Source organism: Hemitrygon akajei, chromosome 7 (assembly GCF_048418815.1).
Source record: "Hemitrygon akajei chromosome 7, sHemAka1.3, whole genome shotgun sequence".
In the NCBI taxonomy this organism is placed as follows: Eukaryota; Metazoa; Chordata; class Chondrichthyes; order Myliobatiformes; family Dasyatidae; genus Hemitrygon; species Hemitrygon akajei.
This window is the reverse complement of record NC_133130.1, coordinates 33,820,446-33,842,050: the sequence shown is the minus strand read 5'-3', so window position 1 is coordinate 33,842,050 and position 21,605 is coordinate 33,820,446. Positions and strand designations below refer to the sequence as shown.

Below are 21,605 nucleotides of genomic sequence, written 5' to 3'. Positions count from 1 at the left end.
GATCAAGGTGTACTTCTACTCCCTGAGTATAGGCAGAGGCTGAAAACTGCAGCACCATTAGTGAGGACTGAGAAGGTATAGACAAGGGAAGCACAACGAGCACTTACAGTACTGCTTTGAATCGTTATTCAGTGATTCATCTTTGAACCTGGATGAGTATGCTGCAGTTGTTACCAACTTCTTTAAAAGCTGAGCAAATGAGTGTGTGCCTACAAAGACTTAACTGTCCCAAACCAAAGGCCATGGATGAACCAGGAGGTACGTTGTCTGCTGAATGCTAGATCTGTGGCATTCAATTCTGGCGACCCAGATCTGTACCAGAAAACCAGATATGATTTGTGGAGGGCTATTTCAAGGGCGAAGAGACAATTTCGAATGAGGTTGGAGGCGATATCGATGTATGACAATTCTGGCAGGGTTTGCAAGACATTACTTCCTACAAAGCGAAACCCAATAGCGTAAATGGCAGTGATGCTTCACTACCAGATGAACCCAATACCTTCTATGCTGGCTTTGAAAGGGAGAATATAACTACAGCTATGAAGATCCCTGCTGCACCTGATGACCCTGTGATCTCTGTCTTAGAGGTCGATGTTAGGCTGGCTTTAAAGAGGGTGAACCCTTGCAAGGCGGATGGTCCGAATGGAGTATCTGCTAAGGCTCTGAAAACCTGTGCCAACCAACTGGTGGGAATAATCAAGGATATTTTTGCAACTTGTCACTGCTACAGGTGAAAGTTCCCATTTGCTTCAAAAAGGCAACAATTATACCAGTGCCTAAGAAGAATAATGTGAGCTACCTTAATGACTATTGCCTGGTGATGAAATGCTTTGAGAGGTTGGTCATGACTAGACTGCACTCCTGCCTCAGCAAGAACCTGGACCCATTGCAATTTGCTTATCACCACAATAGGGCAATGGCAGCTGCAGTCTCAATGGCTCTTCACACAGCCTTTGACCACCTAGACAACACAAATATCTATGTCAGGATGTTGTTAATCGACTATAGCTCAACATTTAATACCATCATTCCAACAATCCTGATTGAGAAGTTACAGAGCCTGGGCCTCTGCAATTGGATCCTTGACTTCCTAACTGGAAGACCACAATCTGTGCAGATTGGTGATAACATCTCCTCCTCGCTGACCATCAACACTGCTGCACCTCGGGTGTGTGCTTAGCCCACTGCTGTACTCTCTCTATACCCATGACGTTTGGCTAGGCATAACTCGAATACCATCTATAAATTTGCTGATGATAAAACCATTGTTGGTAGAATCTCAGATGGAATTGAGAGGATGTTGAGGAGTCAGATATGTCAACTAGTGGAGTGGTGTCACAGCAAAAACCTTGCACTTAACGTCAGTAAGACAAAATTGCTGATTGTGGACTTCAGGAAGGATAAGACAGGAACACATACCAATTCTCATAGAGGGATCAGAAGTGGAGAGAGTGAGCAGTTTCAAGTTCCTGGGTGTCAAGATGAGGACCTGAGGAACTAACCTGGTCCCAACATATCAATGCAGTTATAAAGAAGGCAAGACATCAACTGTACTTCATTGGGAGTTTGAAGAGATTTAATATGCCAACAAATACATTCAAAAACTTCTATAGATGTACCGTGGAGAGCATTCTGACAGGCTGTATCACTGTCTGGTATGGTGGAGGGTGGGGCTACTGTACCAAAAGAAGCTGCAGAGGGTTGTAATTTTAGTTGGCTCTAGCTTACAAAGTACCCAGGACATCCTCAAGGAGCAGTGTCTCAGAAAGGCAGCATCCATTATTAAGGACCTCCAGCACCCAGGACATGCCCTTTTCTCACTGTTACCATCAGGTAGGAGGTATAGAAGCCTGAAGGCACACACTCGGCGATTCAAGAACAGCTTCTTCCCCTCTACCATCTGATTCCTAAATGGACATTCAACCCGTGGACACTACTTCAATTTTTTAATATATATTTTTTGCATGATTTTTAATCTATTCAATATGCATATACCTGTGATTTATTTATTATTATTTTTTTCTTCTATATTATGTATTGCATTGAACTGCTGCTGCTAAGTTAACAAATTTCACGACACATGGCAGTGATAAACTTGACTGTGATTCTAATTCTGATCAGAGGATATGTAACTCACACACATAATACATAAAGCAATTTTGCCATTAGTAAAGTAAAAAATAATATGTTGTTTTTAGGGCACAAGTTAAAAGGTGAACAGTATAATGCTACTGGGATTTCATGTGTGATGAGATCTGGGTGCTGGCAATGAGTTCAGTAGTCTTGTGGTCTGGGGAAAGAAGTTGTTTCTCATCCAAACATTTTTTGTCCTAATGCTACAGTACCTCCTGCCTGATGGTGGGGGTTGGTGGTCAAAGAGATTGTTGGATGGGTGGGAGTGATCACTGACAATGCTATGGGTGCTGATAAATATCTCTAATGAGAGTCAGAATGACCCAGATGATCCTCTCAGCAGTCTTCATGATCCTTTGTAAGGACTTGTGGTCAGATGCCTTGCAAGTTCTGTACCAGACAGTGATGCAGCTGGTCAGGGCACTCTCAATGGTGCTCCTGTAAAGATTGGTTAGAATGCACTGGAGAGCTTCACTCGCCACAATCTCCTCAGGAAGTGGAGACGCTGCTGTGCTTTCTTTACCAAAAAAAAATGGTGTTGAGGGACAGGTGAGATCGTACGTTATGTGCACTCCCAGAAACTTGGTGCTCCTAACTCTGTCCGTGGAGGAGTTGTGTATGTGCAGTGCGGAGTGTTCAGCCTGCGCATTGAGACTCAAGTTTTTGTGTCTCACAATTCTACCAACTGCTCTACCTCCACTCTGTCAGCCATTTCTTGATCTTTGTCGATGATTCCAACCACTGTTGTGTCATCAGCGAACTTGATTTGGTTTGAACTGGATCTAGTAGTGTGGTCATGTGTAAGCAGCAGGCTGAGCACGCAGCACTGGGAAGCGCCAGTGTTCATTGTGATGGAACTAGAGATGTTTCTGCCAACAAGGATCGACTGTAGTCTTTCTGTCAAGGAGTCCAGGATCCAGTTACACAGAGAGGTGTTTACCCATCAGCTTCTGAGGAATGATATTCCATAATCTGTCTGCTCTTTTATTCTGTGTACTGGTCAGTGAGGGCAAATTTGCTGTAAGCCTTGTTCATTGCCTTATCTATCAGGGCTGCCACCACCTTGGATTCTTGGTGTTGTACTCTAGTGTTCTCCTTCCCTCAATATTCCCTGGGCACTACAATTCATTGTTAAACAACTTGTGTTTACCATAATATCTGTTAATATAGTACAGGTATCCCAATGCAGCTCATACATAGAAACATAGAAAACATTCAGCACAATACAGGCCCTTCAGCCCTCAAAGCTGTGCTGAACATGTCCCTACCTTAGAACTACCTAGGTTTTACCCATAGCCCTTTATTTTTATACATTTTGCCTTTGTTGTTTGCTTTCTTTACATTTAAGATCTTCTTTTTGAATTGAAAGAGATTAATGTCATATACAATTACATTATATTGGTTACCTTAATGAACCTCTAGATACCTGGATCTGCATTTAACCTTTTCTCTTTTTGCAGTACTATATCTAACATAGCTTCCATGTTGATTCCTCAACATTCTGATTATAGTGTTCTCGCACAGGTGTAAAAACTCTGAACTAAACACCAAGTCAGAATCTACCTACGCCATCAACTGCTTTAAATACATTTCAACACAAACTATCCGCAACTCTTTAAATAACAAAGAACATAAACTTTACTTTTAACATTACTTTTATGACATTATGACAAAAATCATTACTTTTAACAGAATCAGCGTTAACATTTTTACTTCAACATATTGATTATCTTATGAACTTACGGCGTTGCTTCTATGATGTTTCTAGTGCGTAGAATGAAACTTTCCTCGCGCTGATCCTGCACACACAAGCCCCCGCCTTCCCGTTTCTCCAAACCGGTATTTTCCCACAAGATGCGGCGAAACCAGGTGTAGTGTCATCGCATGCCGCGATATATCACAGACAACGAATTTACTTTCAACAACCTTAACTTTAACTAGAAAACGATTACAAACAAATTACTACACACTCTCCGCCTGACCTTTGTAAGGTCACTATGAACATAATACAAAACTTCAGTTTCTAAATCAGTCCTTAGGTAGAAGTAGAATGACTTCTGCAACTGGCCTTTGGTAAGTTTTCACATCACCTTGGTCAGAAGTTTTCAACTCAACCCTCCTGACATGTCCATCCCTACCAGGGAATGTGGCAGTGATTCTGGCCATTGGCCAGCAGTTGCGGGCGATCTGCTTGTCCCTGAGCAGGACTAAATTTCCAACTTGAAGATTCCTGCAAGGTTCTGTCCATTTTTGTCCATGTTGCAACAAAGGTAGATATTCATGTCTCCAACAAGACCAGAACTGTTTTGCGAGAGCTTGAACCTGTCTCCATTGCTTTGTGTACAAATCCTTATCTGAGAAGTCCCCAGGTGGAGGGGGAGCTCCTGTCTTCTGCGTAAGGAGCTTTGATGGCGAGAGTATGAAGGGGCTTTCCAGGTCAGAAGAGACAGGTAGGAGTGGTCGTGCATTTATAATGGCTGTGACCTCTGCCATTAGTGTGCAGAGTACTTCATGGGTCAGTTGGGTGCGTTGCTGCAGAAACATTGAATCGAGGATCCTTCTGGCGATACCAATCATCCGCTCCCATGAGCCTCCCATGTGAGAGGCGTGTGATGTGTTGAACTCCCAGTTGCATCCCTGCTCACTGAGGCTACCTTTGCACCGTCTTGTCCATCCCGAGCTCCTTGTACGCTCCAACAAAGTTCGTGCCGCAATCAGACCTTAACTGTTTTGCAGGGCCTCTTAGTGCAAAGAAGCGCCTGAGAGCATTAACACAGCTGAACATGATAGCCCACCATTTGCTCTCTGCTTGTCCTCCTCTGGTACGTCTAGTGATGATAGTCCAGGGACCAAATACACCGAGCCCCACATATGTAAAAGGAGGGCAGGCATTGAGGCGTTCTGGTGGGAGGTCCACCATACGTTGAGCTTCCAGCTTCCCTTGCAGTTTCCTGCAGGTTACACATCTGTGGAGTGCTGAATTGATCAGTGTTTTGCCTCCCAAGATCCACAGTCCCACTGCCCTGATTGCTCCCTCTGTCAGGTGACGGCCCTGATGCCTTACCTGTTCATGGTGATGGCGAGTAAGCAGTAAGGACACATGGCTGTCTTTGGGCAGGATTACTGGGCTCTTTTCTGCAGCTGAAAGGTGAGAGTGTATTAACCGGCCTCCAATGCAAATGAGATTGTTCTTCAGGATCGGGTTGAGTTTCCACAAAGGGCTGTCCTTTGGTATTGGTTTATTTGCTTGGAGGGCCGAAAACTCCCTTGCAAAAGCTGCTCTTTGAGTTGCTTTAAGGATGAAATCCTTTGCCTGGGCCAATTTGTCCGCAGTGTACCTACGTGGGATATGAAGCTGTTTTAGATCTTGAAGTGAATCTCTCCAAGCCTCCCATTTACTTAGCTTGTTTTCTGGTAGAGGAGTATGCCAGTCAGAGAGCTCAGAGGTAAGTTCCCTGAGAAGGGCTCTTCCTTGGATCGTGACTGGCGCCAGTAGACCCAAGGGATCGAAAACACTGTTGACAGTGGAGAGAACTCCACGGCGGGTGAATGGCTTGATTGCGGTTGGCACGGAGAACGTGAATGTGTCAGTTGTAATCTCCCAAAGGAGGCCCAAACTCCTTTGTGTGGGTATGGTTTCTCCATCTAGATCTAGGTCTTTGATTGCCGGAGCACAGTCATCGTGTGGAAAGGCCTCCATTACTGCCTGACAGTTTGATGCGAACTTGTGCAAGCGGAGGTTTGACTCAGCGAGTGAGGCTTATGTTTGTCGGAGCAGATCGATTGCTTCGTCTTCTTTCTGTAGCGATATCAAGCTGTCATCAACCTAGAAGTACCTTTCCACAAACTGAACGGTGTCATTGCCGTGTTCCTGTGCTCTTCGCTCTTCGATGGCTCTTCGCAGCCCATAGATGGCCACGGCAGGCAATGGACTATTGCCGAAAACATGGACTTTCATCCGGTACTCAATGACTTCCTTGTTAATGTCATTGTCTTTGTGCCATAAGAAATGGAGGAAGTTGTGATGGTCTTCCTGTACTAAGAAGCAATGGAACATCTGCTGGATGTCTGGTAGGATTGCGACCTTCTCTTTCTGGAAGCGCAGCAGGACCTCGAGAAGGGTATTGTTGAGGTCGGGGCCTGTGAGGAGCACGTCATTAAGGGAGATACCAGCGCACTGAGCACTGGAGTCGAAGACCACCCTAATCTGATTAGGCTTTTGTGGGTGGTAAACTCCAAACGTTGGTAGGTACCAGTGCTCCTCACCTTCTCTGAGTGGCGGTGCTACCTCAGCATGTCCATTAGCGAAGATCTTCTCCATAAATGCTACATATTGTTGCTGCATCTCAGGTTTCCTTTTCAGGGTTTTTTGCAAAGACGTGAACTGCTTAACTGCCTGCTCTTTGTTGTTTGGCAAGCGCTGGCGTGGTTCTCTGAAAGGTAGTGGGGCGACCCAGTTATTTGCTTCGTCTCTGAAGATCTTGGTGTCCATTATTTTTAAGAAGATGGCTTCTTGTGCTGATGGAGCAAGTTTATTATCATGCTCAGTTTGAGCGAAGACTGACTGTCCCAGTGTCTTGTCGGTTACTTTACCACACTTGTTAAAGCCTCGTCGTGCTTCCTTGATACACATGAAGCTTGTGCAGGGTTGAAAAATTGAATGGTGGCCATTCTCTAGCACGTTGGTCTTGAGTGTGTTAACTGTCGGTTTGTGTACATTGCTAGGGCACACCTCTCCTATCCCCACCCAGCCCAGATACAGGCATTGGGCAAAGGGGGCGTCGTGTGGTCCATTGACCTGCTTCCTGAACTTGTGCACCTGGAGAACGTCTCTTCCAAGTAGCAGGAGTATTTCTGCTTTTGGATCCAGTTCTGGGATGTGCTTGACAATGTGGTGGAGATGTGGCTGGTGTCGCACTGCACTTGGCGTCGGGATCTCAGTGCGGTTATTCAAAATTTCATTGCACTCTAAGAGCGGAGGGAGACAGATGACAACTTTGCCATCCAGCGACTCAAGCTGGAAGCCTTCTGCCTTCCTGCCATATCTTTCTATGCTACCTGAGCAAGTTCTAAGGTAGTATGGGAACTGACTACTCTCTACGTTGAACAAGTCGAAGAACTCTGGTCTGACTAGTGAGCGATTGCTCTGGTCATCCAGAATTACATAGGCTTTGATGGCCTTGTCTTTGGCTCCCTTAGGGTACACCTTAGTGAGGCAGATCTTTGAACAAGAACGGCTTGACTGACCTTGACCGCAAACTTCTGTGCGGCTCGAGCTGACAACGGTTGTCTTGGAGTGATCCTCTCCCTCCCCGCCATCCTCTTGTGAGGGTGAAGGAGCTTTGTCGGTTTGCGGTAACGGGCCGGAGTGCATGGCCCCATCGTGATTAGTGCTATTACATTCCGAGCACTTCACGGGGATCGTACACTCTCTAGCGAGGTGAGAGGTAGAAGTACAGCATTTAAAACATTTTTTTCTCCTTAAGAAGGGCCATTCTCTCGTCAAAGGGTTTTTTCCTAAACGTTCTGCATTTTTGAGGGGGTGGGGTTTGTTGTGCAATGGACAATTCTTGCTAGGGTCATTGTTAGTTGTAGAGACTTCAGTTTTACGCACTGAAACAGGTTTATTGATGTTAAGATTATTCAAAGTGGATTTGACTGGCTTGGTGTGAATTGTACTGCTACCTTGACTCATGAAGCTAGGGTCGTTTCACTTCTTTGCCTCCTTGCACACAAACCTAGTGAAATACTCAAAGGGAGGAAATTGACCATCGTTCTCTTCCTTGTACTCTGAGCCAACAGACACTCACCTTTCCTGCAGCCCAAATGGAAGTTTGTCCACGATTGGTCTAATTCCGTATGAAGTATCTAGATATGACAGGCCAGTTAAATGGCCGTCTTCTTTAGCGCCGTCAATCTCCATGAGTAGATCTCCGAACTCACTTAGTTAAGTGTGGTCCTTGGCTGACACCTTAGGAAAATTTTCCAGACGTCGAAACAGTGCCGTTTCAATAATTTCAGGGGCTGCATAGCAATCCCGAAGTCTCTCCCATGCTTTGCGTAAGGCTAGCTTGGGGTTGTTGATGTACACTGAGCGTATGCGTCTCACCTGTTCACATGATTCTTTTCCCAGCCATTTTGTCATAAGATCCAACTCTTGAGTTGCTTCGAGCTGGACTCCACCGATAGCGTTAGTGAATGAGGAGTACCATGCATGATAATTTTCAGGCTTATCGTCAAACTGATATAGTCCTGAAGTGACGAGATCTCGTCGTGCTAAATACTGTGCCATGGGTTCAATCGCAAGTGGCACACTGGCTGGGGGAATATGTCGGCGGGTATATGACTGAGGGTGTACATTTGGTATGGAATTTGCTGTTCTGAATTCAGCCTTTACCTCTTCTCTCGCCAAATCTGGTAAGTTTGGTGTCGAGAAGTATTTGTCATCAGCCCTTTCATTCTTGAATTCGTTGTGAATTTGCAAGGGTAAATTATCTTCCACAGATGGATGTGATGCAATTGGACTTCTCTTTGACTCCTCATGATATGGGACGTTAGCGGATAAGTATGGAGAGGAAGAACGAGTCTTCAGGTCCATTTGAGATCGGACGTATTCGCTAGTGCGTTCCAATCTGGTCCTTTCTGAAGTAGATTTCACTTCATCTAGAACGTGCAGTTCTTCAGCGTTTGCTAATATCTCTGCTTCCACCCTGGCAGCTTCGGCTTCTCGGTGTAGCGTCAGCACTTCTAACTCTGACTCTATCCTTACCCTTTCCAACTGGTTTTCGGCTTCACTGGCAGCCTTTTCCATTTTCAGCTTTGCTTCCTGTTCAGTGTATGATGCTCGCACCTTGGTGATTTCTGCTTTAGCTCTTGCGTGGGCAGTCTTATTTGTTGATGCCCTACTGCTCCTGGCGCTGGATGGCAAGGATTTGACACTTGAGCGTGTGGCCATCGTACCACTCGTCGAAACACCAGGTAATGCCACCTTTTCACTGTAGGGTTCTTGCACAGGTGTAAAAACTCTGAACTAAACACCAAGTATAAACCAGAGTCAATGAGGTGCGATCCCAGTAAGATTAACCGTTTACTGTTCACTCTTCCACATTAACATATGGTGAAAACTGTTGATAAAACAAAACAAAATATATACAGTATTTGTTTCCTTCTTGGCATAGCATTTACATCATAAATACTTGCAAAAATAAAACTACAACAAACTATATTACATTAAAGTACAGCATACAGTCAGAATCTACCTACACCATCAACTGCTTTAAATACACTATCCGCAACTCTTTAAACACATAAACTTTATCAACCGCCATTACTTTTAACAGAATCAGCGTTAACATTTTACTTCAACATATCGATTATCTTATGAACTTATGGCGTTGCTTCTGTGATGTTTCTAGTGCGTAGAATGAAACTTTCCTCGTGCTGATCCTGCACACACAAGCCCCTGCCTTCCCGTTTCTCCAAACTGGTATTTTCCCACAAGACGCGGCGAAACCGGGTGTAACGTCATCGCATGCCGCAATATATCACAGACAACGAATTTACTTTCAACAAAGTTATAACTAGAAAACGATTACAAACGAATTACTAAAGCAAAAATATAATAAACTAAATGAATGCCTTAAGGGCAACACACTGATTTAAAAAAAAACTTCCTCTACACTCCATGAATTCACCTTCTGCTCTGTTCCTTCTAATTTGATTTGCCTAGTCTACCTGTCTTTGGAGTCTCTTGTGATCACTGCAATGTCCCTGTTGCAAGAATCAGTGGCTTCCCGATTTATAATAGAAACATAGAAAACATCCAGCACAATACAGGCCCTTCGGCCCACAAAGCTGTACCGAACATGTCCCTACCTTAGAACTACATAGGCTTTACCCATAGCCCTCTATTTTTCTAAGCTCCACGTAGCCACCAGGTGTCTCTTAAAAGACCCTATCGTTTCCGCCTCCACCACTGCCATCGGCAGCCCATTCCACACACTCGCCACGCTCTGCATAAAAAACTTACCCCTGACAACTCCTCTGTACCTGCTTCCAAGCACCTTAAAACTATGCCCTCTCATGCTAGCCATTTCAGCCCTGGGGAAAAGCCCCTGACTATCCACACGATCAATGCCTCTCATCATCTTACACACCTCTATCAGGTCACCTCGCATCTTCCGTCGCTCCAAGGAGAAGATGCTCCCCAATCCAGGCAACATCCTTGTAAATGTCATCTGCACCCTTTCTATGGTTTTCAGATCCTTCCTGTAGTGAGGCAACCAGAATTGAGCACAGTACTCCAAGTAGGGTATGACCAGGGTCCTATATAGCTGCAACATTACCTCTCGGAGGTATAATATTCAATAGTTCAATGGTTCAGTTTAATATCAGAGAATGTATACACTATACAACCTGAAATCCTTACTCTTCACTGACATCCACGAACCAGAGAGAAAAAACCTGAAGAATGAATGACAGAAAAATGTTAGAACCCCAATGCCCTTCTCCCCCTCCCATGCACAAGCAGCAGCCAAAGCATTAACCTTTCCCTTCCCCCAATTACTTCAGCAAAAGCACCAGCCCCCCCACTACCTACCAAGCAATAGCAAGCCCCCAGAGTGTATGATCTATATTCCATCAAAAGCTACTGTCCATCTCAATAGTCTCTCTCTTTCTCACTAACAAGGGAGAGAGAGATCATTCCTGCCACAGCGAGAGGGAAGACCAACAGCTCGCTGTTTCGATGTTAACCTCTTGAGAATCAGCAAACTCTCTTTCACCATCGAGAAAGAGAGAGGGATCACTCAAGTTCAGAGGTCTCTGACAGTTGAGCCCACTGACTTGATGTTTCGATCTCCCGTGATGCTTCAGTCAGTGACTTCAGCAAGGAATTGGGTCGTCCACAGGCACAGAGCTTCACCCCAAAGACGTATGTCTTCCAAGCCGCTTGTGAAGATCCCGAAACGCAGGCTGATTGACGAGTTCCAAGGAGTGTGAAGGCAGTGTCTGTGAAGAACTTAGTTTGAGCACAGCTGTGGATCATGGACCCCAACAGGACCCCAGACACCTTGAAAAGGAATAAAGGGACTTGAGAACAGGAAAGTTAAACTGTTTTGCAGATGAATTGGAAGAAGTTGGCCAGGTCCACAAAAACATTTGGCACTATCCTTAGATCCTCCCACTCCAATATTGCTGTATTACTACTACTTTTTGCAAGTCCAAGTCATATTCTGCTCGTTGTAGTTGCTTAGCTCAAACTGTTTTGACTTATTAATTTTTTGAACAAAGGTTCTTTCCCCAATTATTTAATATCAAGGCTGCCTCACCTCCCCTTCCATTTTGCAATTCCTTTATGAAAATATACTGTACTGGAATATTGTTTTCCAGCTTTAGTCACTTTGCCGCTCTATTGCTGTATTGGCTATTAGCTTGTATACATTTATTTCTATTTGCATTATTAATTCTTCCACCTTGTTAAGAATCCTCAGTGCATTTAGAAAAAGAGCTTTCAGTTTTGTCCTTGTTACCCTTATTCCTGGCTCTAATTCGAATAGAAAGTATAGCCTTACGTTTGCATGCACATTCCTTCCTGACAAACTCAGTACTTCAGTACCTATTATACCAACCTGCAGTTTCACTTCCATCATTTCTCCAAAACTGGTTACCTTAGAAATAGAACAAGATGAATTATCATCCTGGTAGAGAACTTGGTGATAATATTTGATCAGGATCAATGAAATGTCATTGATCTGAAATGTTACCTTCTCTTTCTTACTTCATAGATGCTGCCTGACCTGCTAAATGTATCCAGTGTTTTATATTTTATTATATTTTATTACATATATTTAGCATCTGCAACCTTTTTGCTCTTGAAGTCCTAATCAGGGCACTATGACCTTAAAATTAATTGTAATGGTTCATAGAGAAGTATTGGAAAAAGCTGCAGAGGCTAAATCCGTTGGAAAATTCATAATTACATTTAAGAAACAAAGCAGGCAGATAGAAAAGATACTGAGGTATTGAAAAGTCTAACAGGCTCTTTGGTTGAATGTTCCAGTATTTCTGAGTTAGACGTAGGAACATTGAAAACCTACAGCACAATACAAGCCCTTCGGCAAAGCTGTGCCGAACATGTCCTTACCTAGAGTTGGATGTTAGTGAATGAGAAAAGCTTGAAAGATGAGGGCTCCAATGTAATAATACTATTGTGATGACTGTACAAGCTGTAGACTTCTATATCCAGGAACATAGTCCTGTACAGTTAACCAAAATTGAATTATGAGATTAGCTATATGAATATCTTCAGTAATATTGGTACTTCTTGTTTGGAAGTAAGATGACGATACAACTTATTTGTGGCTGACAATACTACTGGGCAAAATAGTATCTGATGGAGGGTTTTCAACCTGAAATATGAAATTTCCACAAATGCTGCCTAAATGGCTTAATATTTTGATTATTTTCTGTTATTCTTTCAGATTTCTAACATCTGTAGCTTTTTTGATATGCATTATTTATAGCTGGCTTCATCCTGTTTGTGTCTCACATTCTGAACATGAAGCATAGAACACATAGGACATTGAAAATAGAACATAAAATAGTACAGCAATGTAAAGGCTCTTGTGGCCCAAAATGTTTGCCGACCTTTTAAACTACTCCAACATCAATCCAACTCTTCTAACCAACATAGTCCTCCATTTTTTTCATCAATGTGCCTGTTTAAGTGTCCTGAATGTATCTGCCTCTACCGCCACCCTGACAGCACATTTCACTCTCTGTGTAAAAAAAAGACATGCCTCTGATATCCCAACTATGCTTTAATCCCATCACCTTAAAGTGTGTGTGTGTGTGCATTTGGAAGGGCATCCAGGACATCACCTGACTGTGCAGATGATGCCTCCCTCCCAGATGCGCTGAATAACTTCTATGCCCAGTTTGAGACTGAAAATGACATGGCGGCAAGGAAGTCCACCCCTCCTACAAATGACCAGGTGCTGTGTCTCACCGTGGCCGATGTGAGAAGAACCCAGCACGGAAGGCAGCTGGACCAGACAACATCCCTGGTAGAGTGCTCAGAGGATGTGCAGACCAGCTAGCAGATGGTCTCACTGACAGCTTCAACATCTCCCTGAGCAGCGCCACCATTCCAATGTGCTTCAAGGCCACCACCATCGTCCCCGTGCCGAAGAAGTCTTCAGTGTCCTGCCTAAATGACTACTGTCCCATTGCACTTACATCCATCATCATGAAGTGTTTTGAAAGGCTCGTCAAGACCCTGCTGCCCCCCTCACTGGAACCCCTGCAGTTTGCTTACCGTCCCAGCCGCTCAACAGATGACGCCATTGCCACCACCCTCCACCTGGCCCTAACCCACCTGGACAAAAAAGACACATACCGTTCAGATGCTGTTCGTAGACTTCAGTTCAGCATTCAACACAATCATCCCTCAGAAACTGATTGGAAAGCTGAGCCTACTGGGCCTGAACACCTCTCTCTGCAACTGGATCCTAGATTTCCTGACTGGGAGACCTCAGTCAGTCCGGATCAGGGGCAGCATCTCCAATGACATCACACTGAGCATGGGGACCCCACAGGGCTGTGTGCTCAGTCCTCTGCTGTTCACTCTGCTGACCCACGACTGTGCTGCAACACACAGCTCGAACCACATCATCAAGTTTGCCAATGACATGGCCGTGGTGGGTCTCATCAGCAAGAACGACGAGTCAGCTTACAGAGAGGAGGTGCAGCAGCTAACGGACTGGTGCAGAGCCAACAACCTGTCTTAATATGAACAAAATAAAGGAGATGGTGGTTGACTTCAGGAGGGCATGGAGCGACCACTCCCCGCTGAACATCGACGGCTCCTTGGTAGAGATCATTAACAGCGCCAAATTTCTTGGTGTTCACCTGGCGGAGAATCTCACCTGCTCACTCAACACCAGCTCCATAGCAAAGAAAGCCTAGCAGCATCTTTACTTTCTGCGAAGGCTGTGGAAAGTCCATCTCCCACCCCCATCCTCATCACATTCTACAGGGGTTGTATTGAGAGCATCCTGAGCAGCTGCATCACTGCCTGGTTCGGAAATTGCACCATCTCGGATCGCAAGACTCTGCAGCGGATAGTGAGGTCAGCTGAGAAGATCATCGGGGTCTCTCTTCCCACCATCACTGACATTTACACTACATGCTGCATCCGCAAAGAAAACAGCATTATGAAGGACCCCATGCACCCTTCATACAATCTCTCCTCCCTCCTGCCCTCTGGGAAAAGGCTTCGAGGCATTCAGGCTCTCACGACCAGACTATGTAACAGTTTCTTCCCCCAAGCTATCAGACTCCTCAATACCCAGAGCCTGGACTGACACCTTGCCCTATTGTCCTGTTCATTATTTATTGTAATGCCTGCACTGTTTTTGTGCACTTTACGCAGTCCTGTGTAGATCTGTAGTCTAGTGTAGCTTTCTCTGTGTTGTTTTTTTACGTAGTTCAGTCTGGTTTTTGTACTGTGTCATGTAACACCATGGTCCTGAAAAAGTTGTCTCATTTTTACTATGTACTGTACCAGCAGTTATGGTTGAAATGACAATAAAAGTGACTTGACATGCCTTCTTGTATTAGCCATTTCCATTCTGGGAAAAAGTCTCTTGCCATCCACTTGATTTACACCTCTTATCACCTTATACACCTCTATCAAGTTGTCTCTCATCCTCCCTTGCTCTAAAGAGAAAATCTTCAGCTCACTCAACTTATCCTCATAAGACACTCTCTAATCCAGGCAGTATACTGGTAAATCTCCTCTGCATGCTCTTCAAATCTTCCACAGCTTTCCTATAATGAGGTAACCAGAACTGAACAGAATACTCCAAGTGTGGTCTCACCAGAATTTTATAGAGCTGCAACATTACCTTATGGCTCTTGAACTCAATTCCCTGATTAATGAAGGCCAACACTCCATGCATCTTCTTAACCATCAATTTGTGTGGTAATTTTAGGGGGTTTATAGACATAGACCCCAGGATCCCTCTGTTTCTCCACACTGCTAAGAGTCCTAAGATAAACCTTGTATTCTGCCTTCAAGTTTGACTACCAAAGTATATCACTTCACTTTTTCCTAGATTGAACTCCATCAGTCACTTCTCTGCCCAGGTCTGCATCCTATCAATGTCCCATTGTAACATTCGATAATCTTTTGCACTATCCATAACTCCACCAACCTTCAAGTCATCTGCAAACATACTAAACCACCCTTCCACTTCCTCATTCAAGTCATTTATAGAAATCACAAAGAGTAGGAATCCCCGAACAGATCTCTGCAGAACACCACTGGTCATTAATCTCCAGGCAGAATATAGTCCATCTGCTACCACCTTCTGCTTTCTGTGGGCAAGCCAATTCTGAATCCATACAGCCAAAATTTCCTGGAGCCCATGGCTCCTGACCTACCATGGGGAACCTTGTCAAATGCTTTACTAACACCCATATACATCACATGCATTGCTCTATTTTCATTAATTTGTTTTGTAACTTCCTCAAAGAATTCAATCAGGCTCGTAAGGCACTACCTGTCCCTCACAAAGCCATATAGACTGTGCTTCTCCATATGCTCATAATTCCTATCTCAAAGAACCCTCTCCACTAGTTTTCCCACCACTGACTCAGTAGTGTATAACTCTGAGGATAATCCCTGTTATCTTTGTTGATCAAAGGAATAACATTTGCCTACCTCTAATCTTGTGGTGCTATTCCTGTGGCTAATGAGAATGCAAAAATCATCACCAAAGATGCAGCAGTCTCTTCTTGTGCTTCCCATAGGAACTTGGATACTGTATATCCTATCTGGCCCTGGGATGTCCTCTTTCAAATGTTTCAGCATATCCTCTTTCTTAATGTCAACATTTTCCAGCATTTCAGCCTGTTTAACCACGTCCTCACTTTCATGAAGGTTCCTCTCACTGGTGTATATTCAAGGGAAGTATTCATTAAGAATACTTAATATCCTCAGACACCAACCATGTTTCCTCTTTTTTCCATGATTCATCCTACCCCCCACTCTAGTCATTCTTCTGTTCTTCACATATGTGTAGAATGGCTTGGGGTTTTCCCTAATCCTATTTCCCAAGGCTTTCTCATGTTCCTTTCTAGTTCTCCTAAGTCCCTCTTGGCTACCTTATAACTCTCCACAGCCCTGTCTGATCCTTGCTTCTTAAACCTTAAGTATGCTTTTTACTTCCTCTTGACTAGATATTTCATATCTCTTGTCAATCATGATTCCTTCACCCTACATTCTTTCCCTCCCTCAGTGGAAAAAAGCTATCCAGAATCCAAAACAACCTCAACATTTCTGTTGTGTATTACCTTGAGTATACCTGTTCCCAAGTTATGCTCCCAAGTTCCTGCCAAATCGTAGTTTGTCCTCCCAGAATTAAATACTTTTTGATACCTATCTGCTCCTATCCCTGCCCATGGCTATGGTTATTGCTGGGACTTGAAAAACTGAGTTACAGAGGAAGGTTGAATAGGTTAGGACTTTATTCCCTGCAGCATAGAAGAATGAGGGGAGATTGATAGAGGTATATAAAATTATGATGGGTATAGATAGAGTGAGTGCAAGCAGGCTTTTTCCACTGAGGCTAGGGGAGAAAAAAACCAGAGGACATGGGTTAAGGGTCTAGTCAGCCTGTCTACATATTGTGTCAGGAATCCTTCCTGGGCACATCTAACAAATTCCATCCCAATGTACACTTTTTGCACTAAGGAGGTGCCAATCAATTTTAGGGAAACTGAAGTCACCCATGACAACAACCCTGTAATTTTTGCACCGTTCCAAATCCTGCCTTCCAATCTACTCCCTTCCTGTTTCTGACTTACACTCACACTAACTCAGTAGATGATCCGTCATGACATCCTCCCTTTCTGCATGTATGATACTGTCACAGATTGCATATGGAAGACTACCAGATCTTCCACATCCTGCAAGAGGAGCACACCACTTCCCTTGGAACCATTCTCACTACTCTAGCTAGGTATTAATAAAGAAAAAACACAGAAACGTGACAGCAACCTCAAGATAGCCACAGCACAGAAGCCTCATGAGTCAAAGCCTCAGTTCCCCACTCTTAACTCTGTCCATTGATACAGTGGCACTCCCACAATGGTCAGTCCAACTAAACCTCACTACTTTTTATTGCTTCTTGCCAAGTGCCTGATAATCCAAGGGATTAAAAACTCCAGCAGGCTCCTCTTGCTTTTTAAAATCTGGCGTTCTCACCACAAGTAACGGCATGCACAATCTCAAGCATTGTGGAAAGCCCCAACAGGTCCTACTTGCTTTTTAAATCAGCATAAGCCAATTTGTTTATTGGCTTAAGCCAAATAAGCATAAGCCAAAGACACGTCACAAATGGAGGAAATTCAGTAGTTTGAAACAGATCAGCTGTTTATATGACTTTGGTACTAAAAGAAAAACACTCTAAAAAGAATGCATCTTAGATGTAAGGCCAATAGTGTTTGAAGTACCACTTGAAGGACTGAAATTTAAAGACATCATCATCTAGTTGTCGATTTATTCGCTCTTGAGATACTGTAGATACTTTCAAAAGAGTTGGACTGTATAATATGTGTCACTGCCCATTTCTCCAGCAATTAGCCAGAGCATGCTAGATTGATCTTACTTATGCAATCATTCAGACTTGTTATGCCCATGGATAAGCACGAGTGTCTGGATTATAATGACTGTTGCACTGAAATGTGTGAACTTTTGTTCTATTCTGGCAAGAAGCTGATAAAAGAACAATCTGCATTTAGGTGAATAAATGAAATACAGTATGTTACAAAAGTTGGGGACAGACAGTACTTCTAACCTGACTATTATTTAATTGTAAAAACATTCGATATATTATGCATTTATTTAAATGTGCATTAACCAATGAGCAGTGTATTGGTTTTCCTTGCAATATATTGGTTAACTGAATGAGACATTTCTTTATATTCCTTGGTTCGTCCCACATTTAGACTACCCAGTGGAGGAAAAGATCATGAGATTCCTTTTCAACATTCATTTCACAGGGTGATGTTTGTAAGGATACTCCATTTTTCTATTTGATACACGTTTTGAGACTCCGCTAAATTGACAGTGATTTATTACACTGTTAGAGTACATTAGGTATTCTTAACAGTGGACTGCAGAGCCAAATAATAGTAGAAATCTTGATAAAATATCTTTAGTTCCTTTGAGCTAAATCAGACTTAATAGTAATAGCTGTGATAAAAAGTTTAGTATAAATTAAATTTTACTTTTTTCTGTTAAATTTGTTCAGCAGTAACTGAACTTGAATTGAGGTTTTCTTTGTTCTCAATTATAATGAGGACCAGAATAACTTGCTGCTCACATTAAATAATCTCAGTGTTCAATTGAAAGAAGGATGTCAATGTAAGGAAAGGGAATTAAGATGGATGATAAAACTCCTAAAGAAGTGATGGATTTTGAAATGGTTGTGCAGAGTGAAGAAACTGAAGCAATGGAATTTGTTGAAGTAACAATTGGTTGTGAGAATTTTAGACTAGTTACACTTTTAAGTAGGAATTGATCCAGTCTTATTGTAAGTAATTGCTTTGAGGAGAATTGGGTAGCTACAACACAAGATGCTAAGGTAGAACTGCTCTTAACTAGAGTGAACTACAAAGGGCTAGTTGGGAGAATGTTAAGAAGATGAGAAAGGAGGAAAAGGAGAGAATATCTATAGTTGGCTCTGATGAGGTCATTAACATTTTCTTAGCATTATTCTGGATTCCTGGTGCTTGGAAGTTTAAACCCCCATGCTGTTTCAGAAGGTATGAGTAATATTTCTGTATACTTAATGGCACTGACAAGCAGGAATTATGGCCAATAGTTTTGTTTAAAGTCTGGATTGGTTAATTTGCATATTCTTTTCTTGGGTTGGTAGCTCTGCCACTTTGCTATCTTGAATGCATCAATAAAGTTATTAGAAAATTAAGTGAATGAGCCATGTACTGTTTCTCTATCAACTGGTTTGATGCCAATATATTGCTGGGCTGAAATAAGTAATGGGCCTGCAAAAGTTTCTAATATTTTAATTGTTTGCATGCCTTTAAAGGACTCTTATATCATGTTTACTTATTGTCATATGAAGAGTGTTTGATGGCTCTGGGCCTGTATTCACTAGAATTCAGAAGAATGAGGGATCCACCTCATTGAAACCTATCGAAGGGTGAAAGGCCTTGATAGAGTGGGAGTGGAGAGGATATTTCCTATGGTGGGAGACTCTAGGACCAGAGGACACAGCCTCTGAATAGAGGGGTATCCTTTTAGAATGGAGGTGAGGAGGACTTCCTTCAGCCAGAGTATGGTGAATCTATGGAACTCTTTGCCACAGACAGCTGTGGAGGCCAAGTCTGCATGTATATTTAAGGTAGAGGTTGATAGATTCTTGATTGGTCAGCGTTTGAAACAATATGGGGAGAAGGCAGGAGATTGGGGCAGAGAGAAAAAATGGATCAGCCATGGAGCAGACTCGATGCACTAAATGGTCTAATTCTGCTCCTATGTCTAATGTTTAAATGGGAATTAGTAAGCCAATATGTACCCACCCCTCTGAAGGGAACAAATTAAGCCTAGGTTTTTGAAGCAACAACAGACTTGTTTTTAATTCTATGGAAATATTTTGCATTTTGAGGACATTGTTTGATAATTATTTCCCTATATGTTCACTCTATATAGGATTAAATTATTTTGAAACTTCACTCTAAGCTTTAAGAAAAACGATGACGATTTAAAAAAATCTTTTCCTTATTGTTCCTGCTGTATAGGTTTCCATCGAAGTTACAGCACCCCATCTGCTCTTCCATCGCCAGGGGAGATGAAACGAAAAAACGCTTCAAGCAGGTAATGTTTGATCCTGGAGATTCCTATTGGTAACTGAAAACAGCACATCATACAATGATGGTGATTATTGGTTCTCCCATTCCATGGGACAGGTTTTCGTGTTGGTTGATATTCAATATGCTTCTTCTAATTAAACAATATTTGACATTGGTCTTCATATCTTGTGATACATTCAGTGTGCATGAATTAAATGTGGCAGGAAGGTGAAAATGCAGAGAGTAATGAATAGTTTTTAATAAAATATGGAAGGGGGATGGATAGGCAAAGGGAATATTTATGACGTGGGTCTAGGATTGCCATGATGATAAGCAGTTGATTAAGCTATTTAACAGATTTATGAAGTTATTATGGTAGGGGCAGGGGTGAGTGGAGTGTGAGGAAGGTAGGTGGGGAGGTGTTGTGGAGGCAGAGGCAGAGAGAAAGTCAGCGAAACATGCAAATTTGAATTAGTATTTGGATTACTTGCTGCAGAACTGGCCAGTTCTGATACAGTCAGAGAAAGTGAGTGACCTGAATTAACTGAATTTAACCTTGAGTCTTAAAAGCATGCATACCAATAAAAGATCAAATGATTTTCTTCAAACTTACTTTGGATTTCACTGGAAAAACACAGGAAACCACAGTGAGTGTGAGTGTGTGAGAATTAAAGTGATAGGCACTTGGAAGTTCATGGTAGCTCCTGCAGACTGAAGAGAGATATTTTGCAAAACATTTATAATTCGGTGTTTGGTTCCTCCAATGTAATGCAGAAAGAGAGTAATGAATAACATTCATTAAGTTGGAAGATACGCAACTGAATTACAATTTCACCTGATAAAACTGTTTGGGTTCTAAATGGTGGAAAGGGATAGGTTGCCATAATGTTCTTGCATTTGAGGCTATTGAGAGAAGTGGTTTGCTTTTTGGATTTGAGGAGTGGACCAGGGTGATACAAGAAGCCAAATGAATCCACTCCAGCTATTTGCACCCAATTAATCCATTCTCAGTCATCATTAAAACAGTGGAAGGATTTATCAACAGTGTTTTCATGATCATTATTCAGTAACCTGACAATTGATACCCAGGATTACTTGACTTCAGACCTCATTATAGCCATGCCTCAGACAGAGTTGAATTCCTTTGGTGACTCATTATGTCCATCTTCATCCCATTGCAGCTGGACAATTTGTTGTTACATAAGCTTCTTCAATTTCCATTCATTTGCAGAGCATCTAGTTATTGGTACTAAGTCAATTGAGTGCAGAAGCCTGTGTAAATTATTGTTCCTGATAATTTCTCCATGACATATAAGAATTTCAACTTCATTTAAAGTTAAACTGCATTTAACTTCAATATTGAATGATAGACTTTTTTCCATAACAAACCTCCAAAAGGCTCATGAAATAGAATTGACAGTAGAATTTGGATAGGAAGGGGCTTGGGATATTAAAGAGGAATTCATTGTGTTTACTTGTCAGTAAAGGAATGGCTGTTGCTTTCAGAATTAAAGCATGTTTATGAGAGGTGGAGAGAGGAGTGTGGAAAGTTAGGGTAGAAATAGGTGAGATTTCGGTGATATAATTCTTCA

At 42.7% G+C, this 21,605-nt stretch overlaps 1 protein-coding gene across 9 annotated transcripts in view; it reads left to right on the top strand.

Moving 5' to 3' along the window:
• Positions 1 to 21,605, top strand: part of LOC140730333 (CAP-Gly domain-containing linker protein 4) — a 331,198-nt gene that overhangs the window by 271,637 nt on the left and 37,956 nt on the right. For all 9 annotated transcript variants that reach the window (XM_073050611.1, XM_073050610.1, XM_073050608.1 and 6 more), the window contains one exon: positions 19,963 to 20,038. In XM_073050611.1, the coding sequence (XP_072906712.1) occupies positions 19,963 to 20,038 (76 nt within the window). The remainder of the gene's footprint in view (positions 1 to 19,962; positions 20,039 to 21,605) is intronic.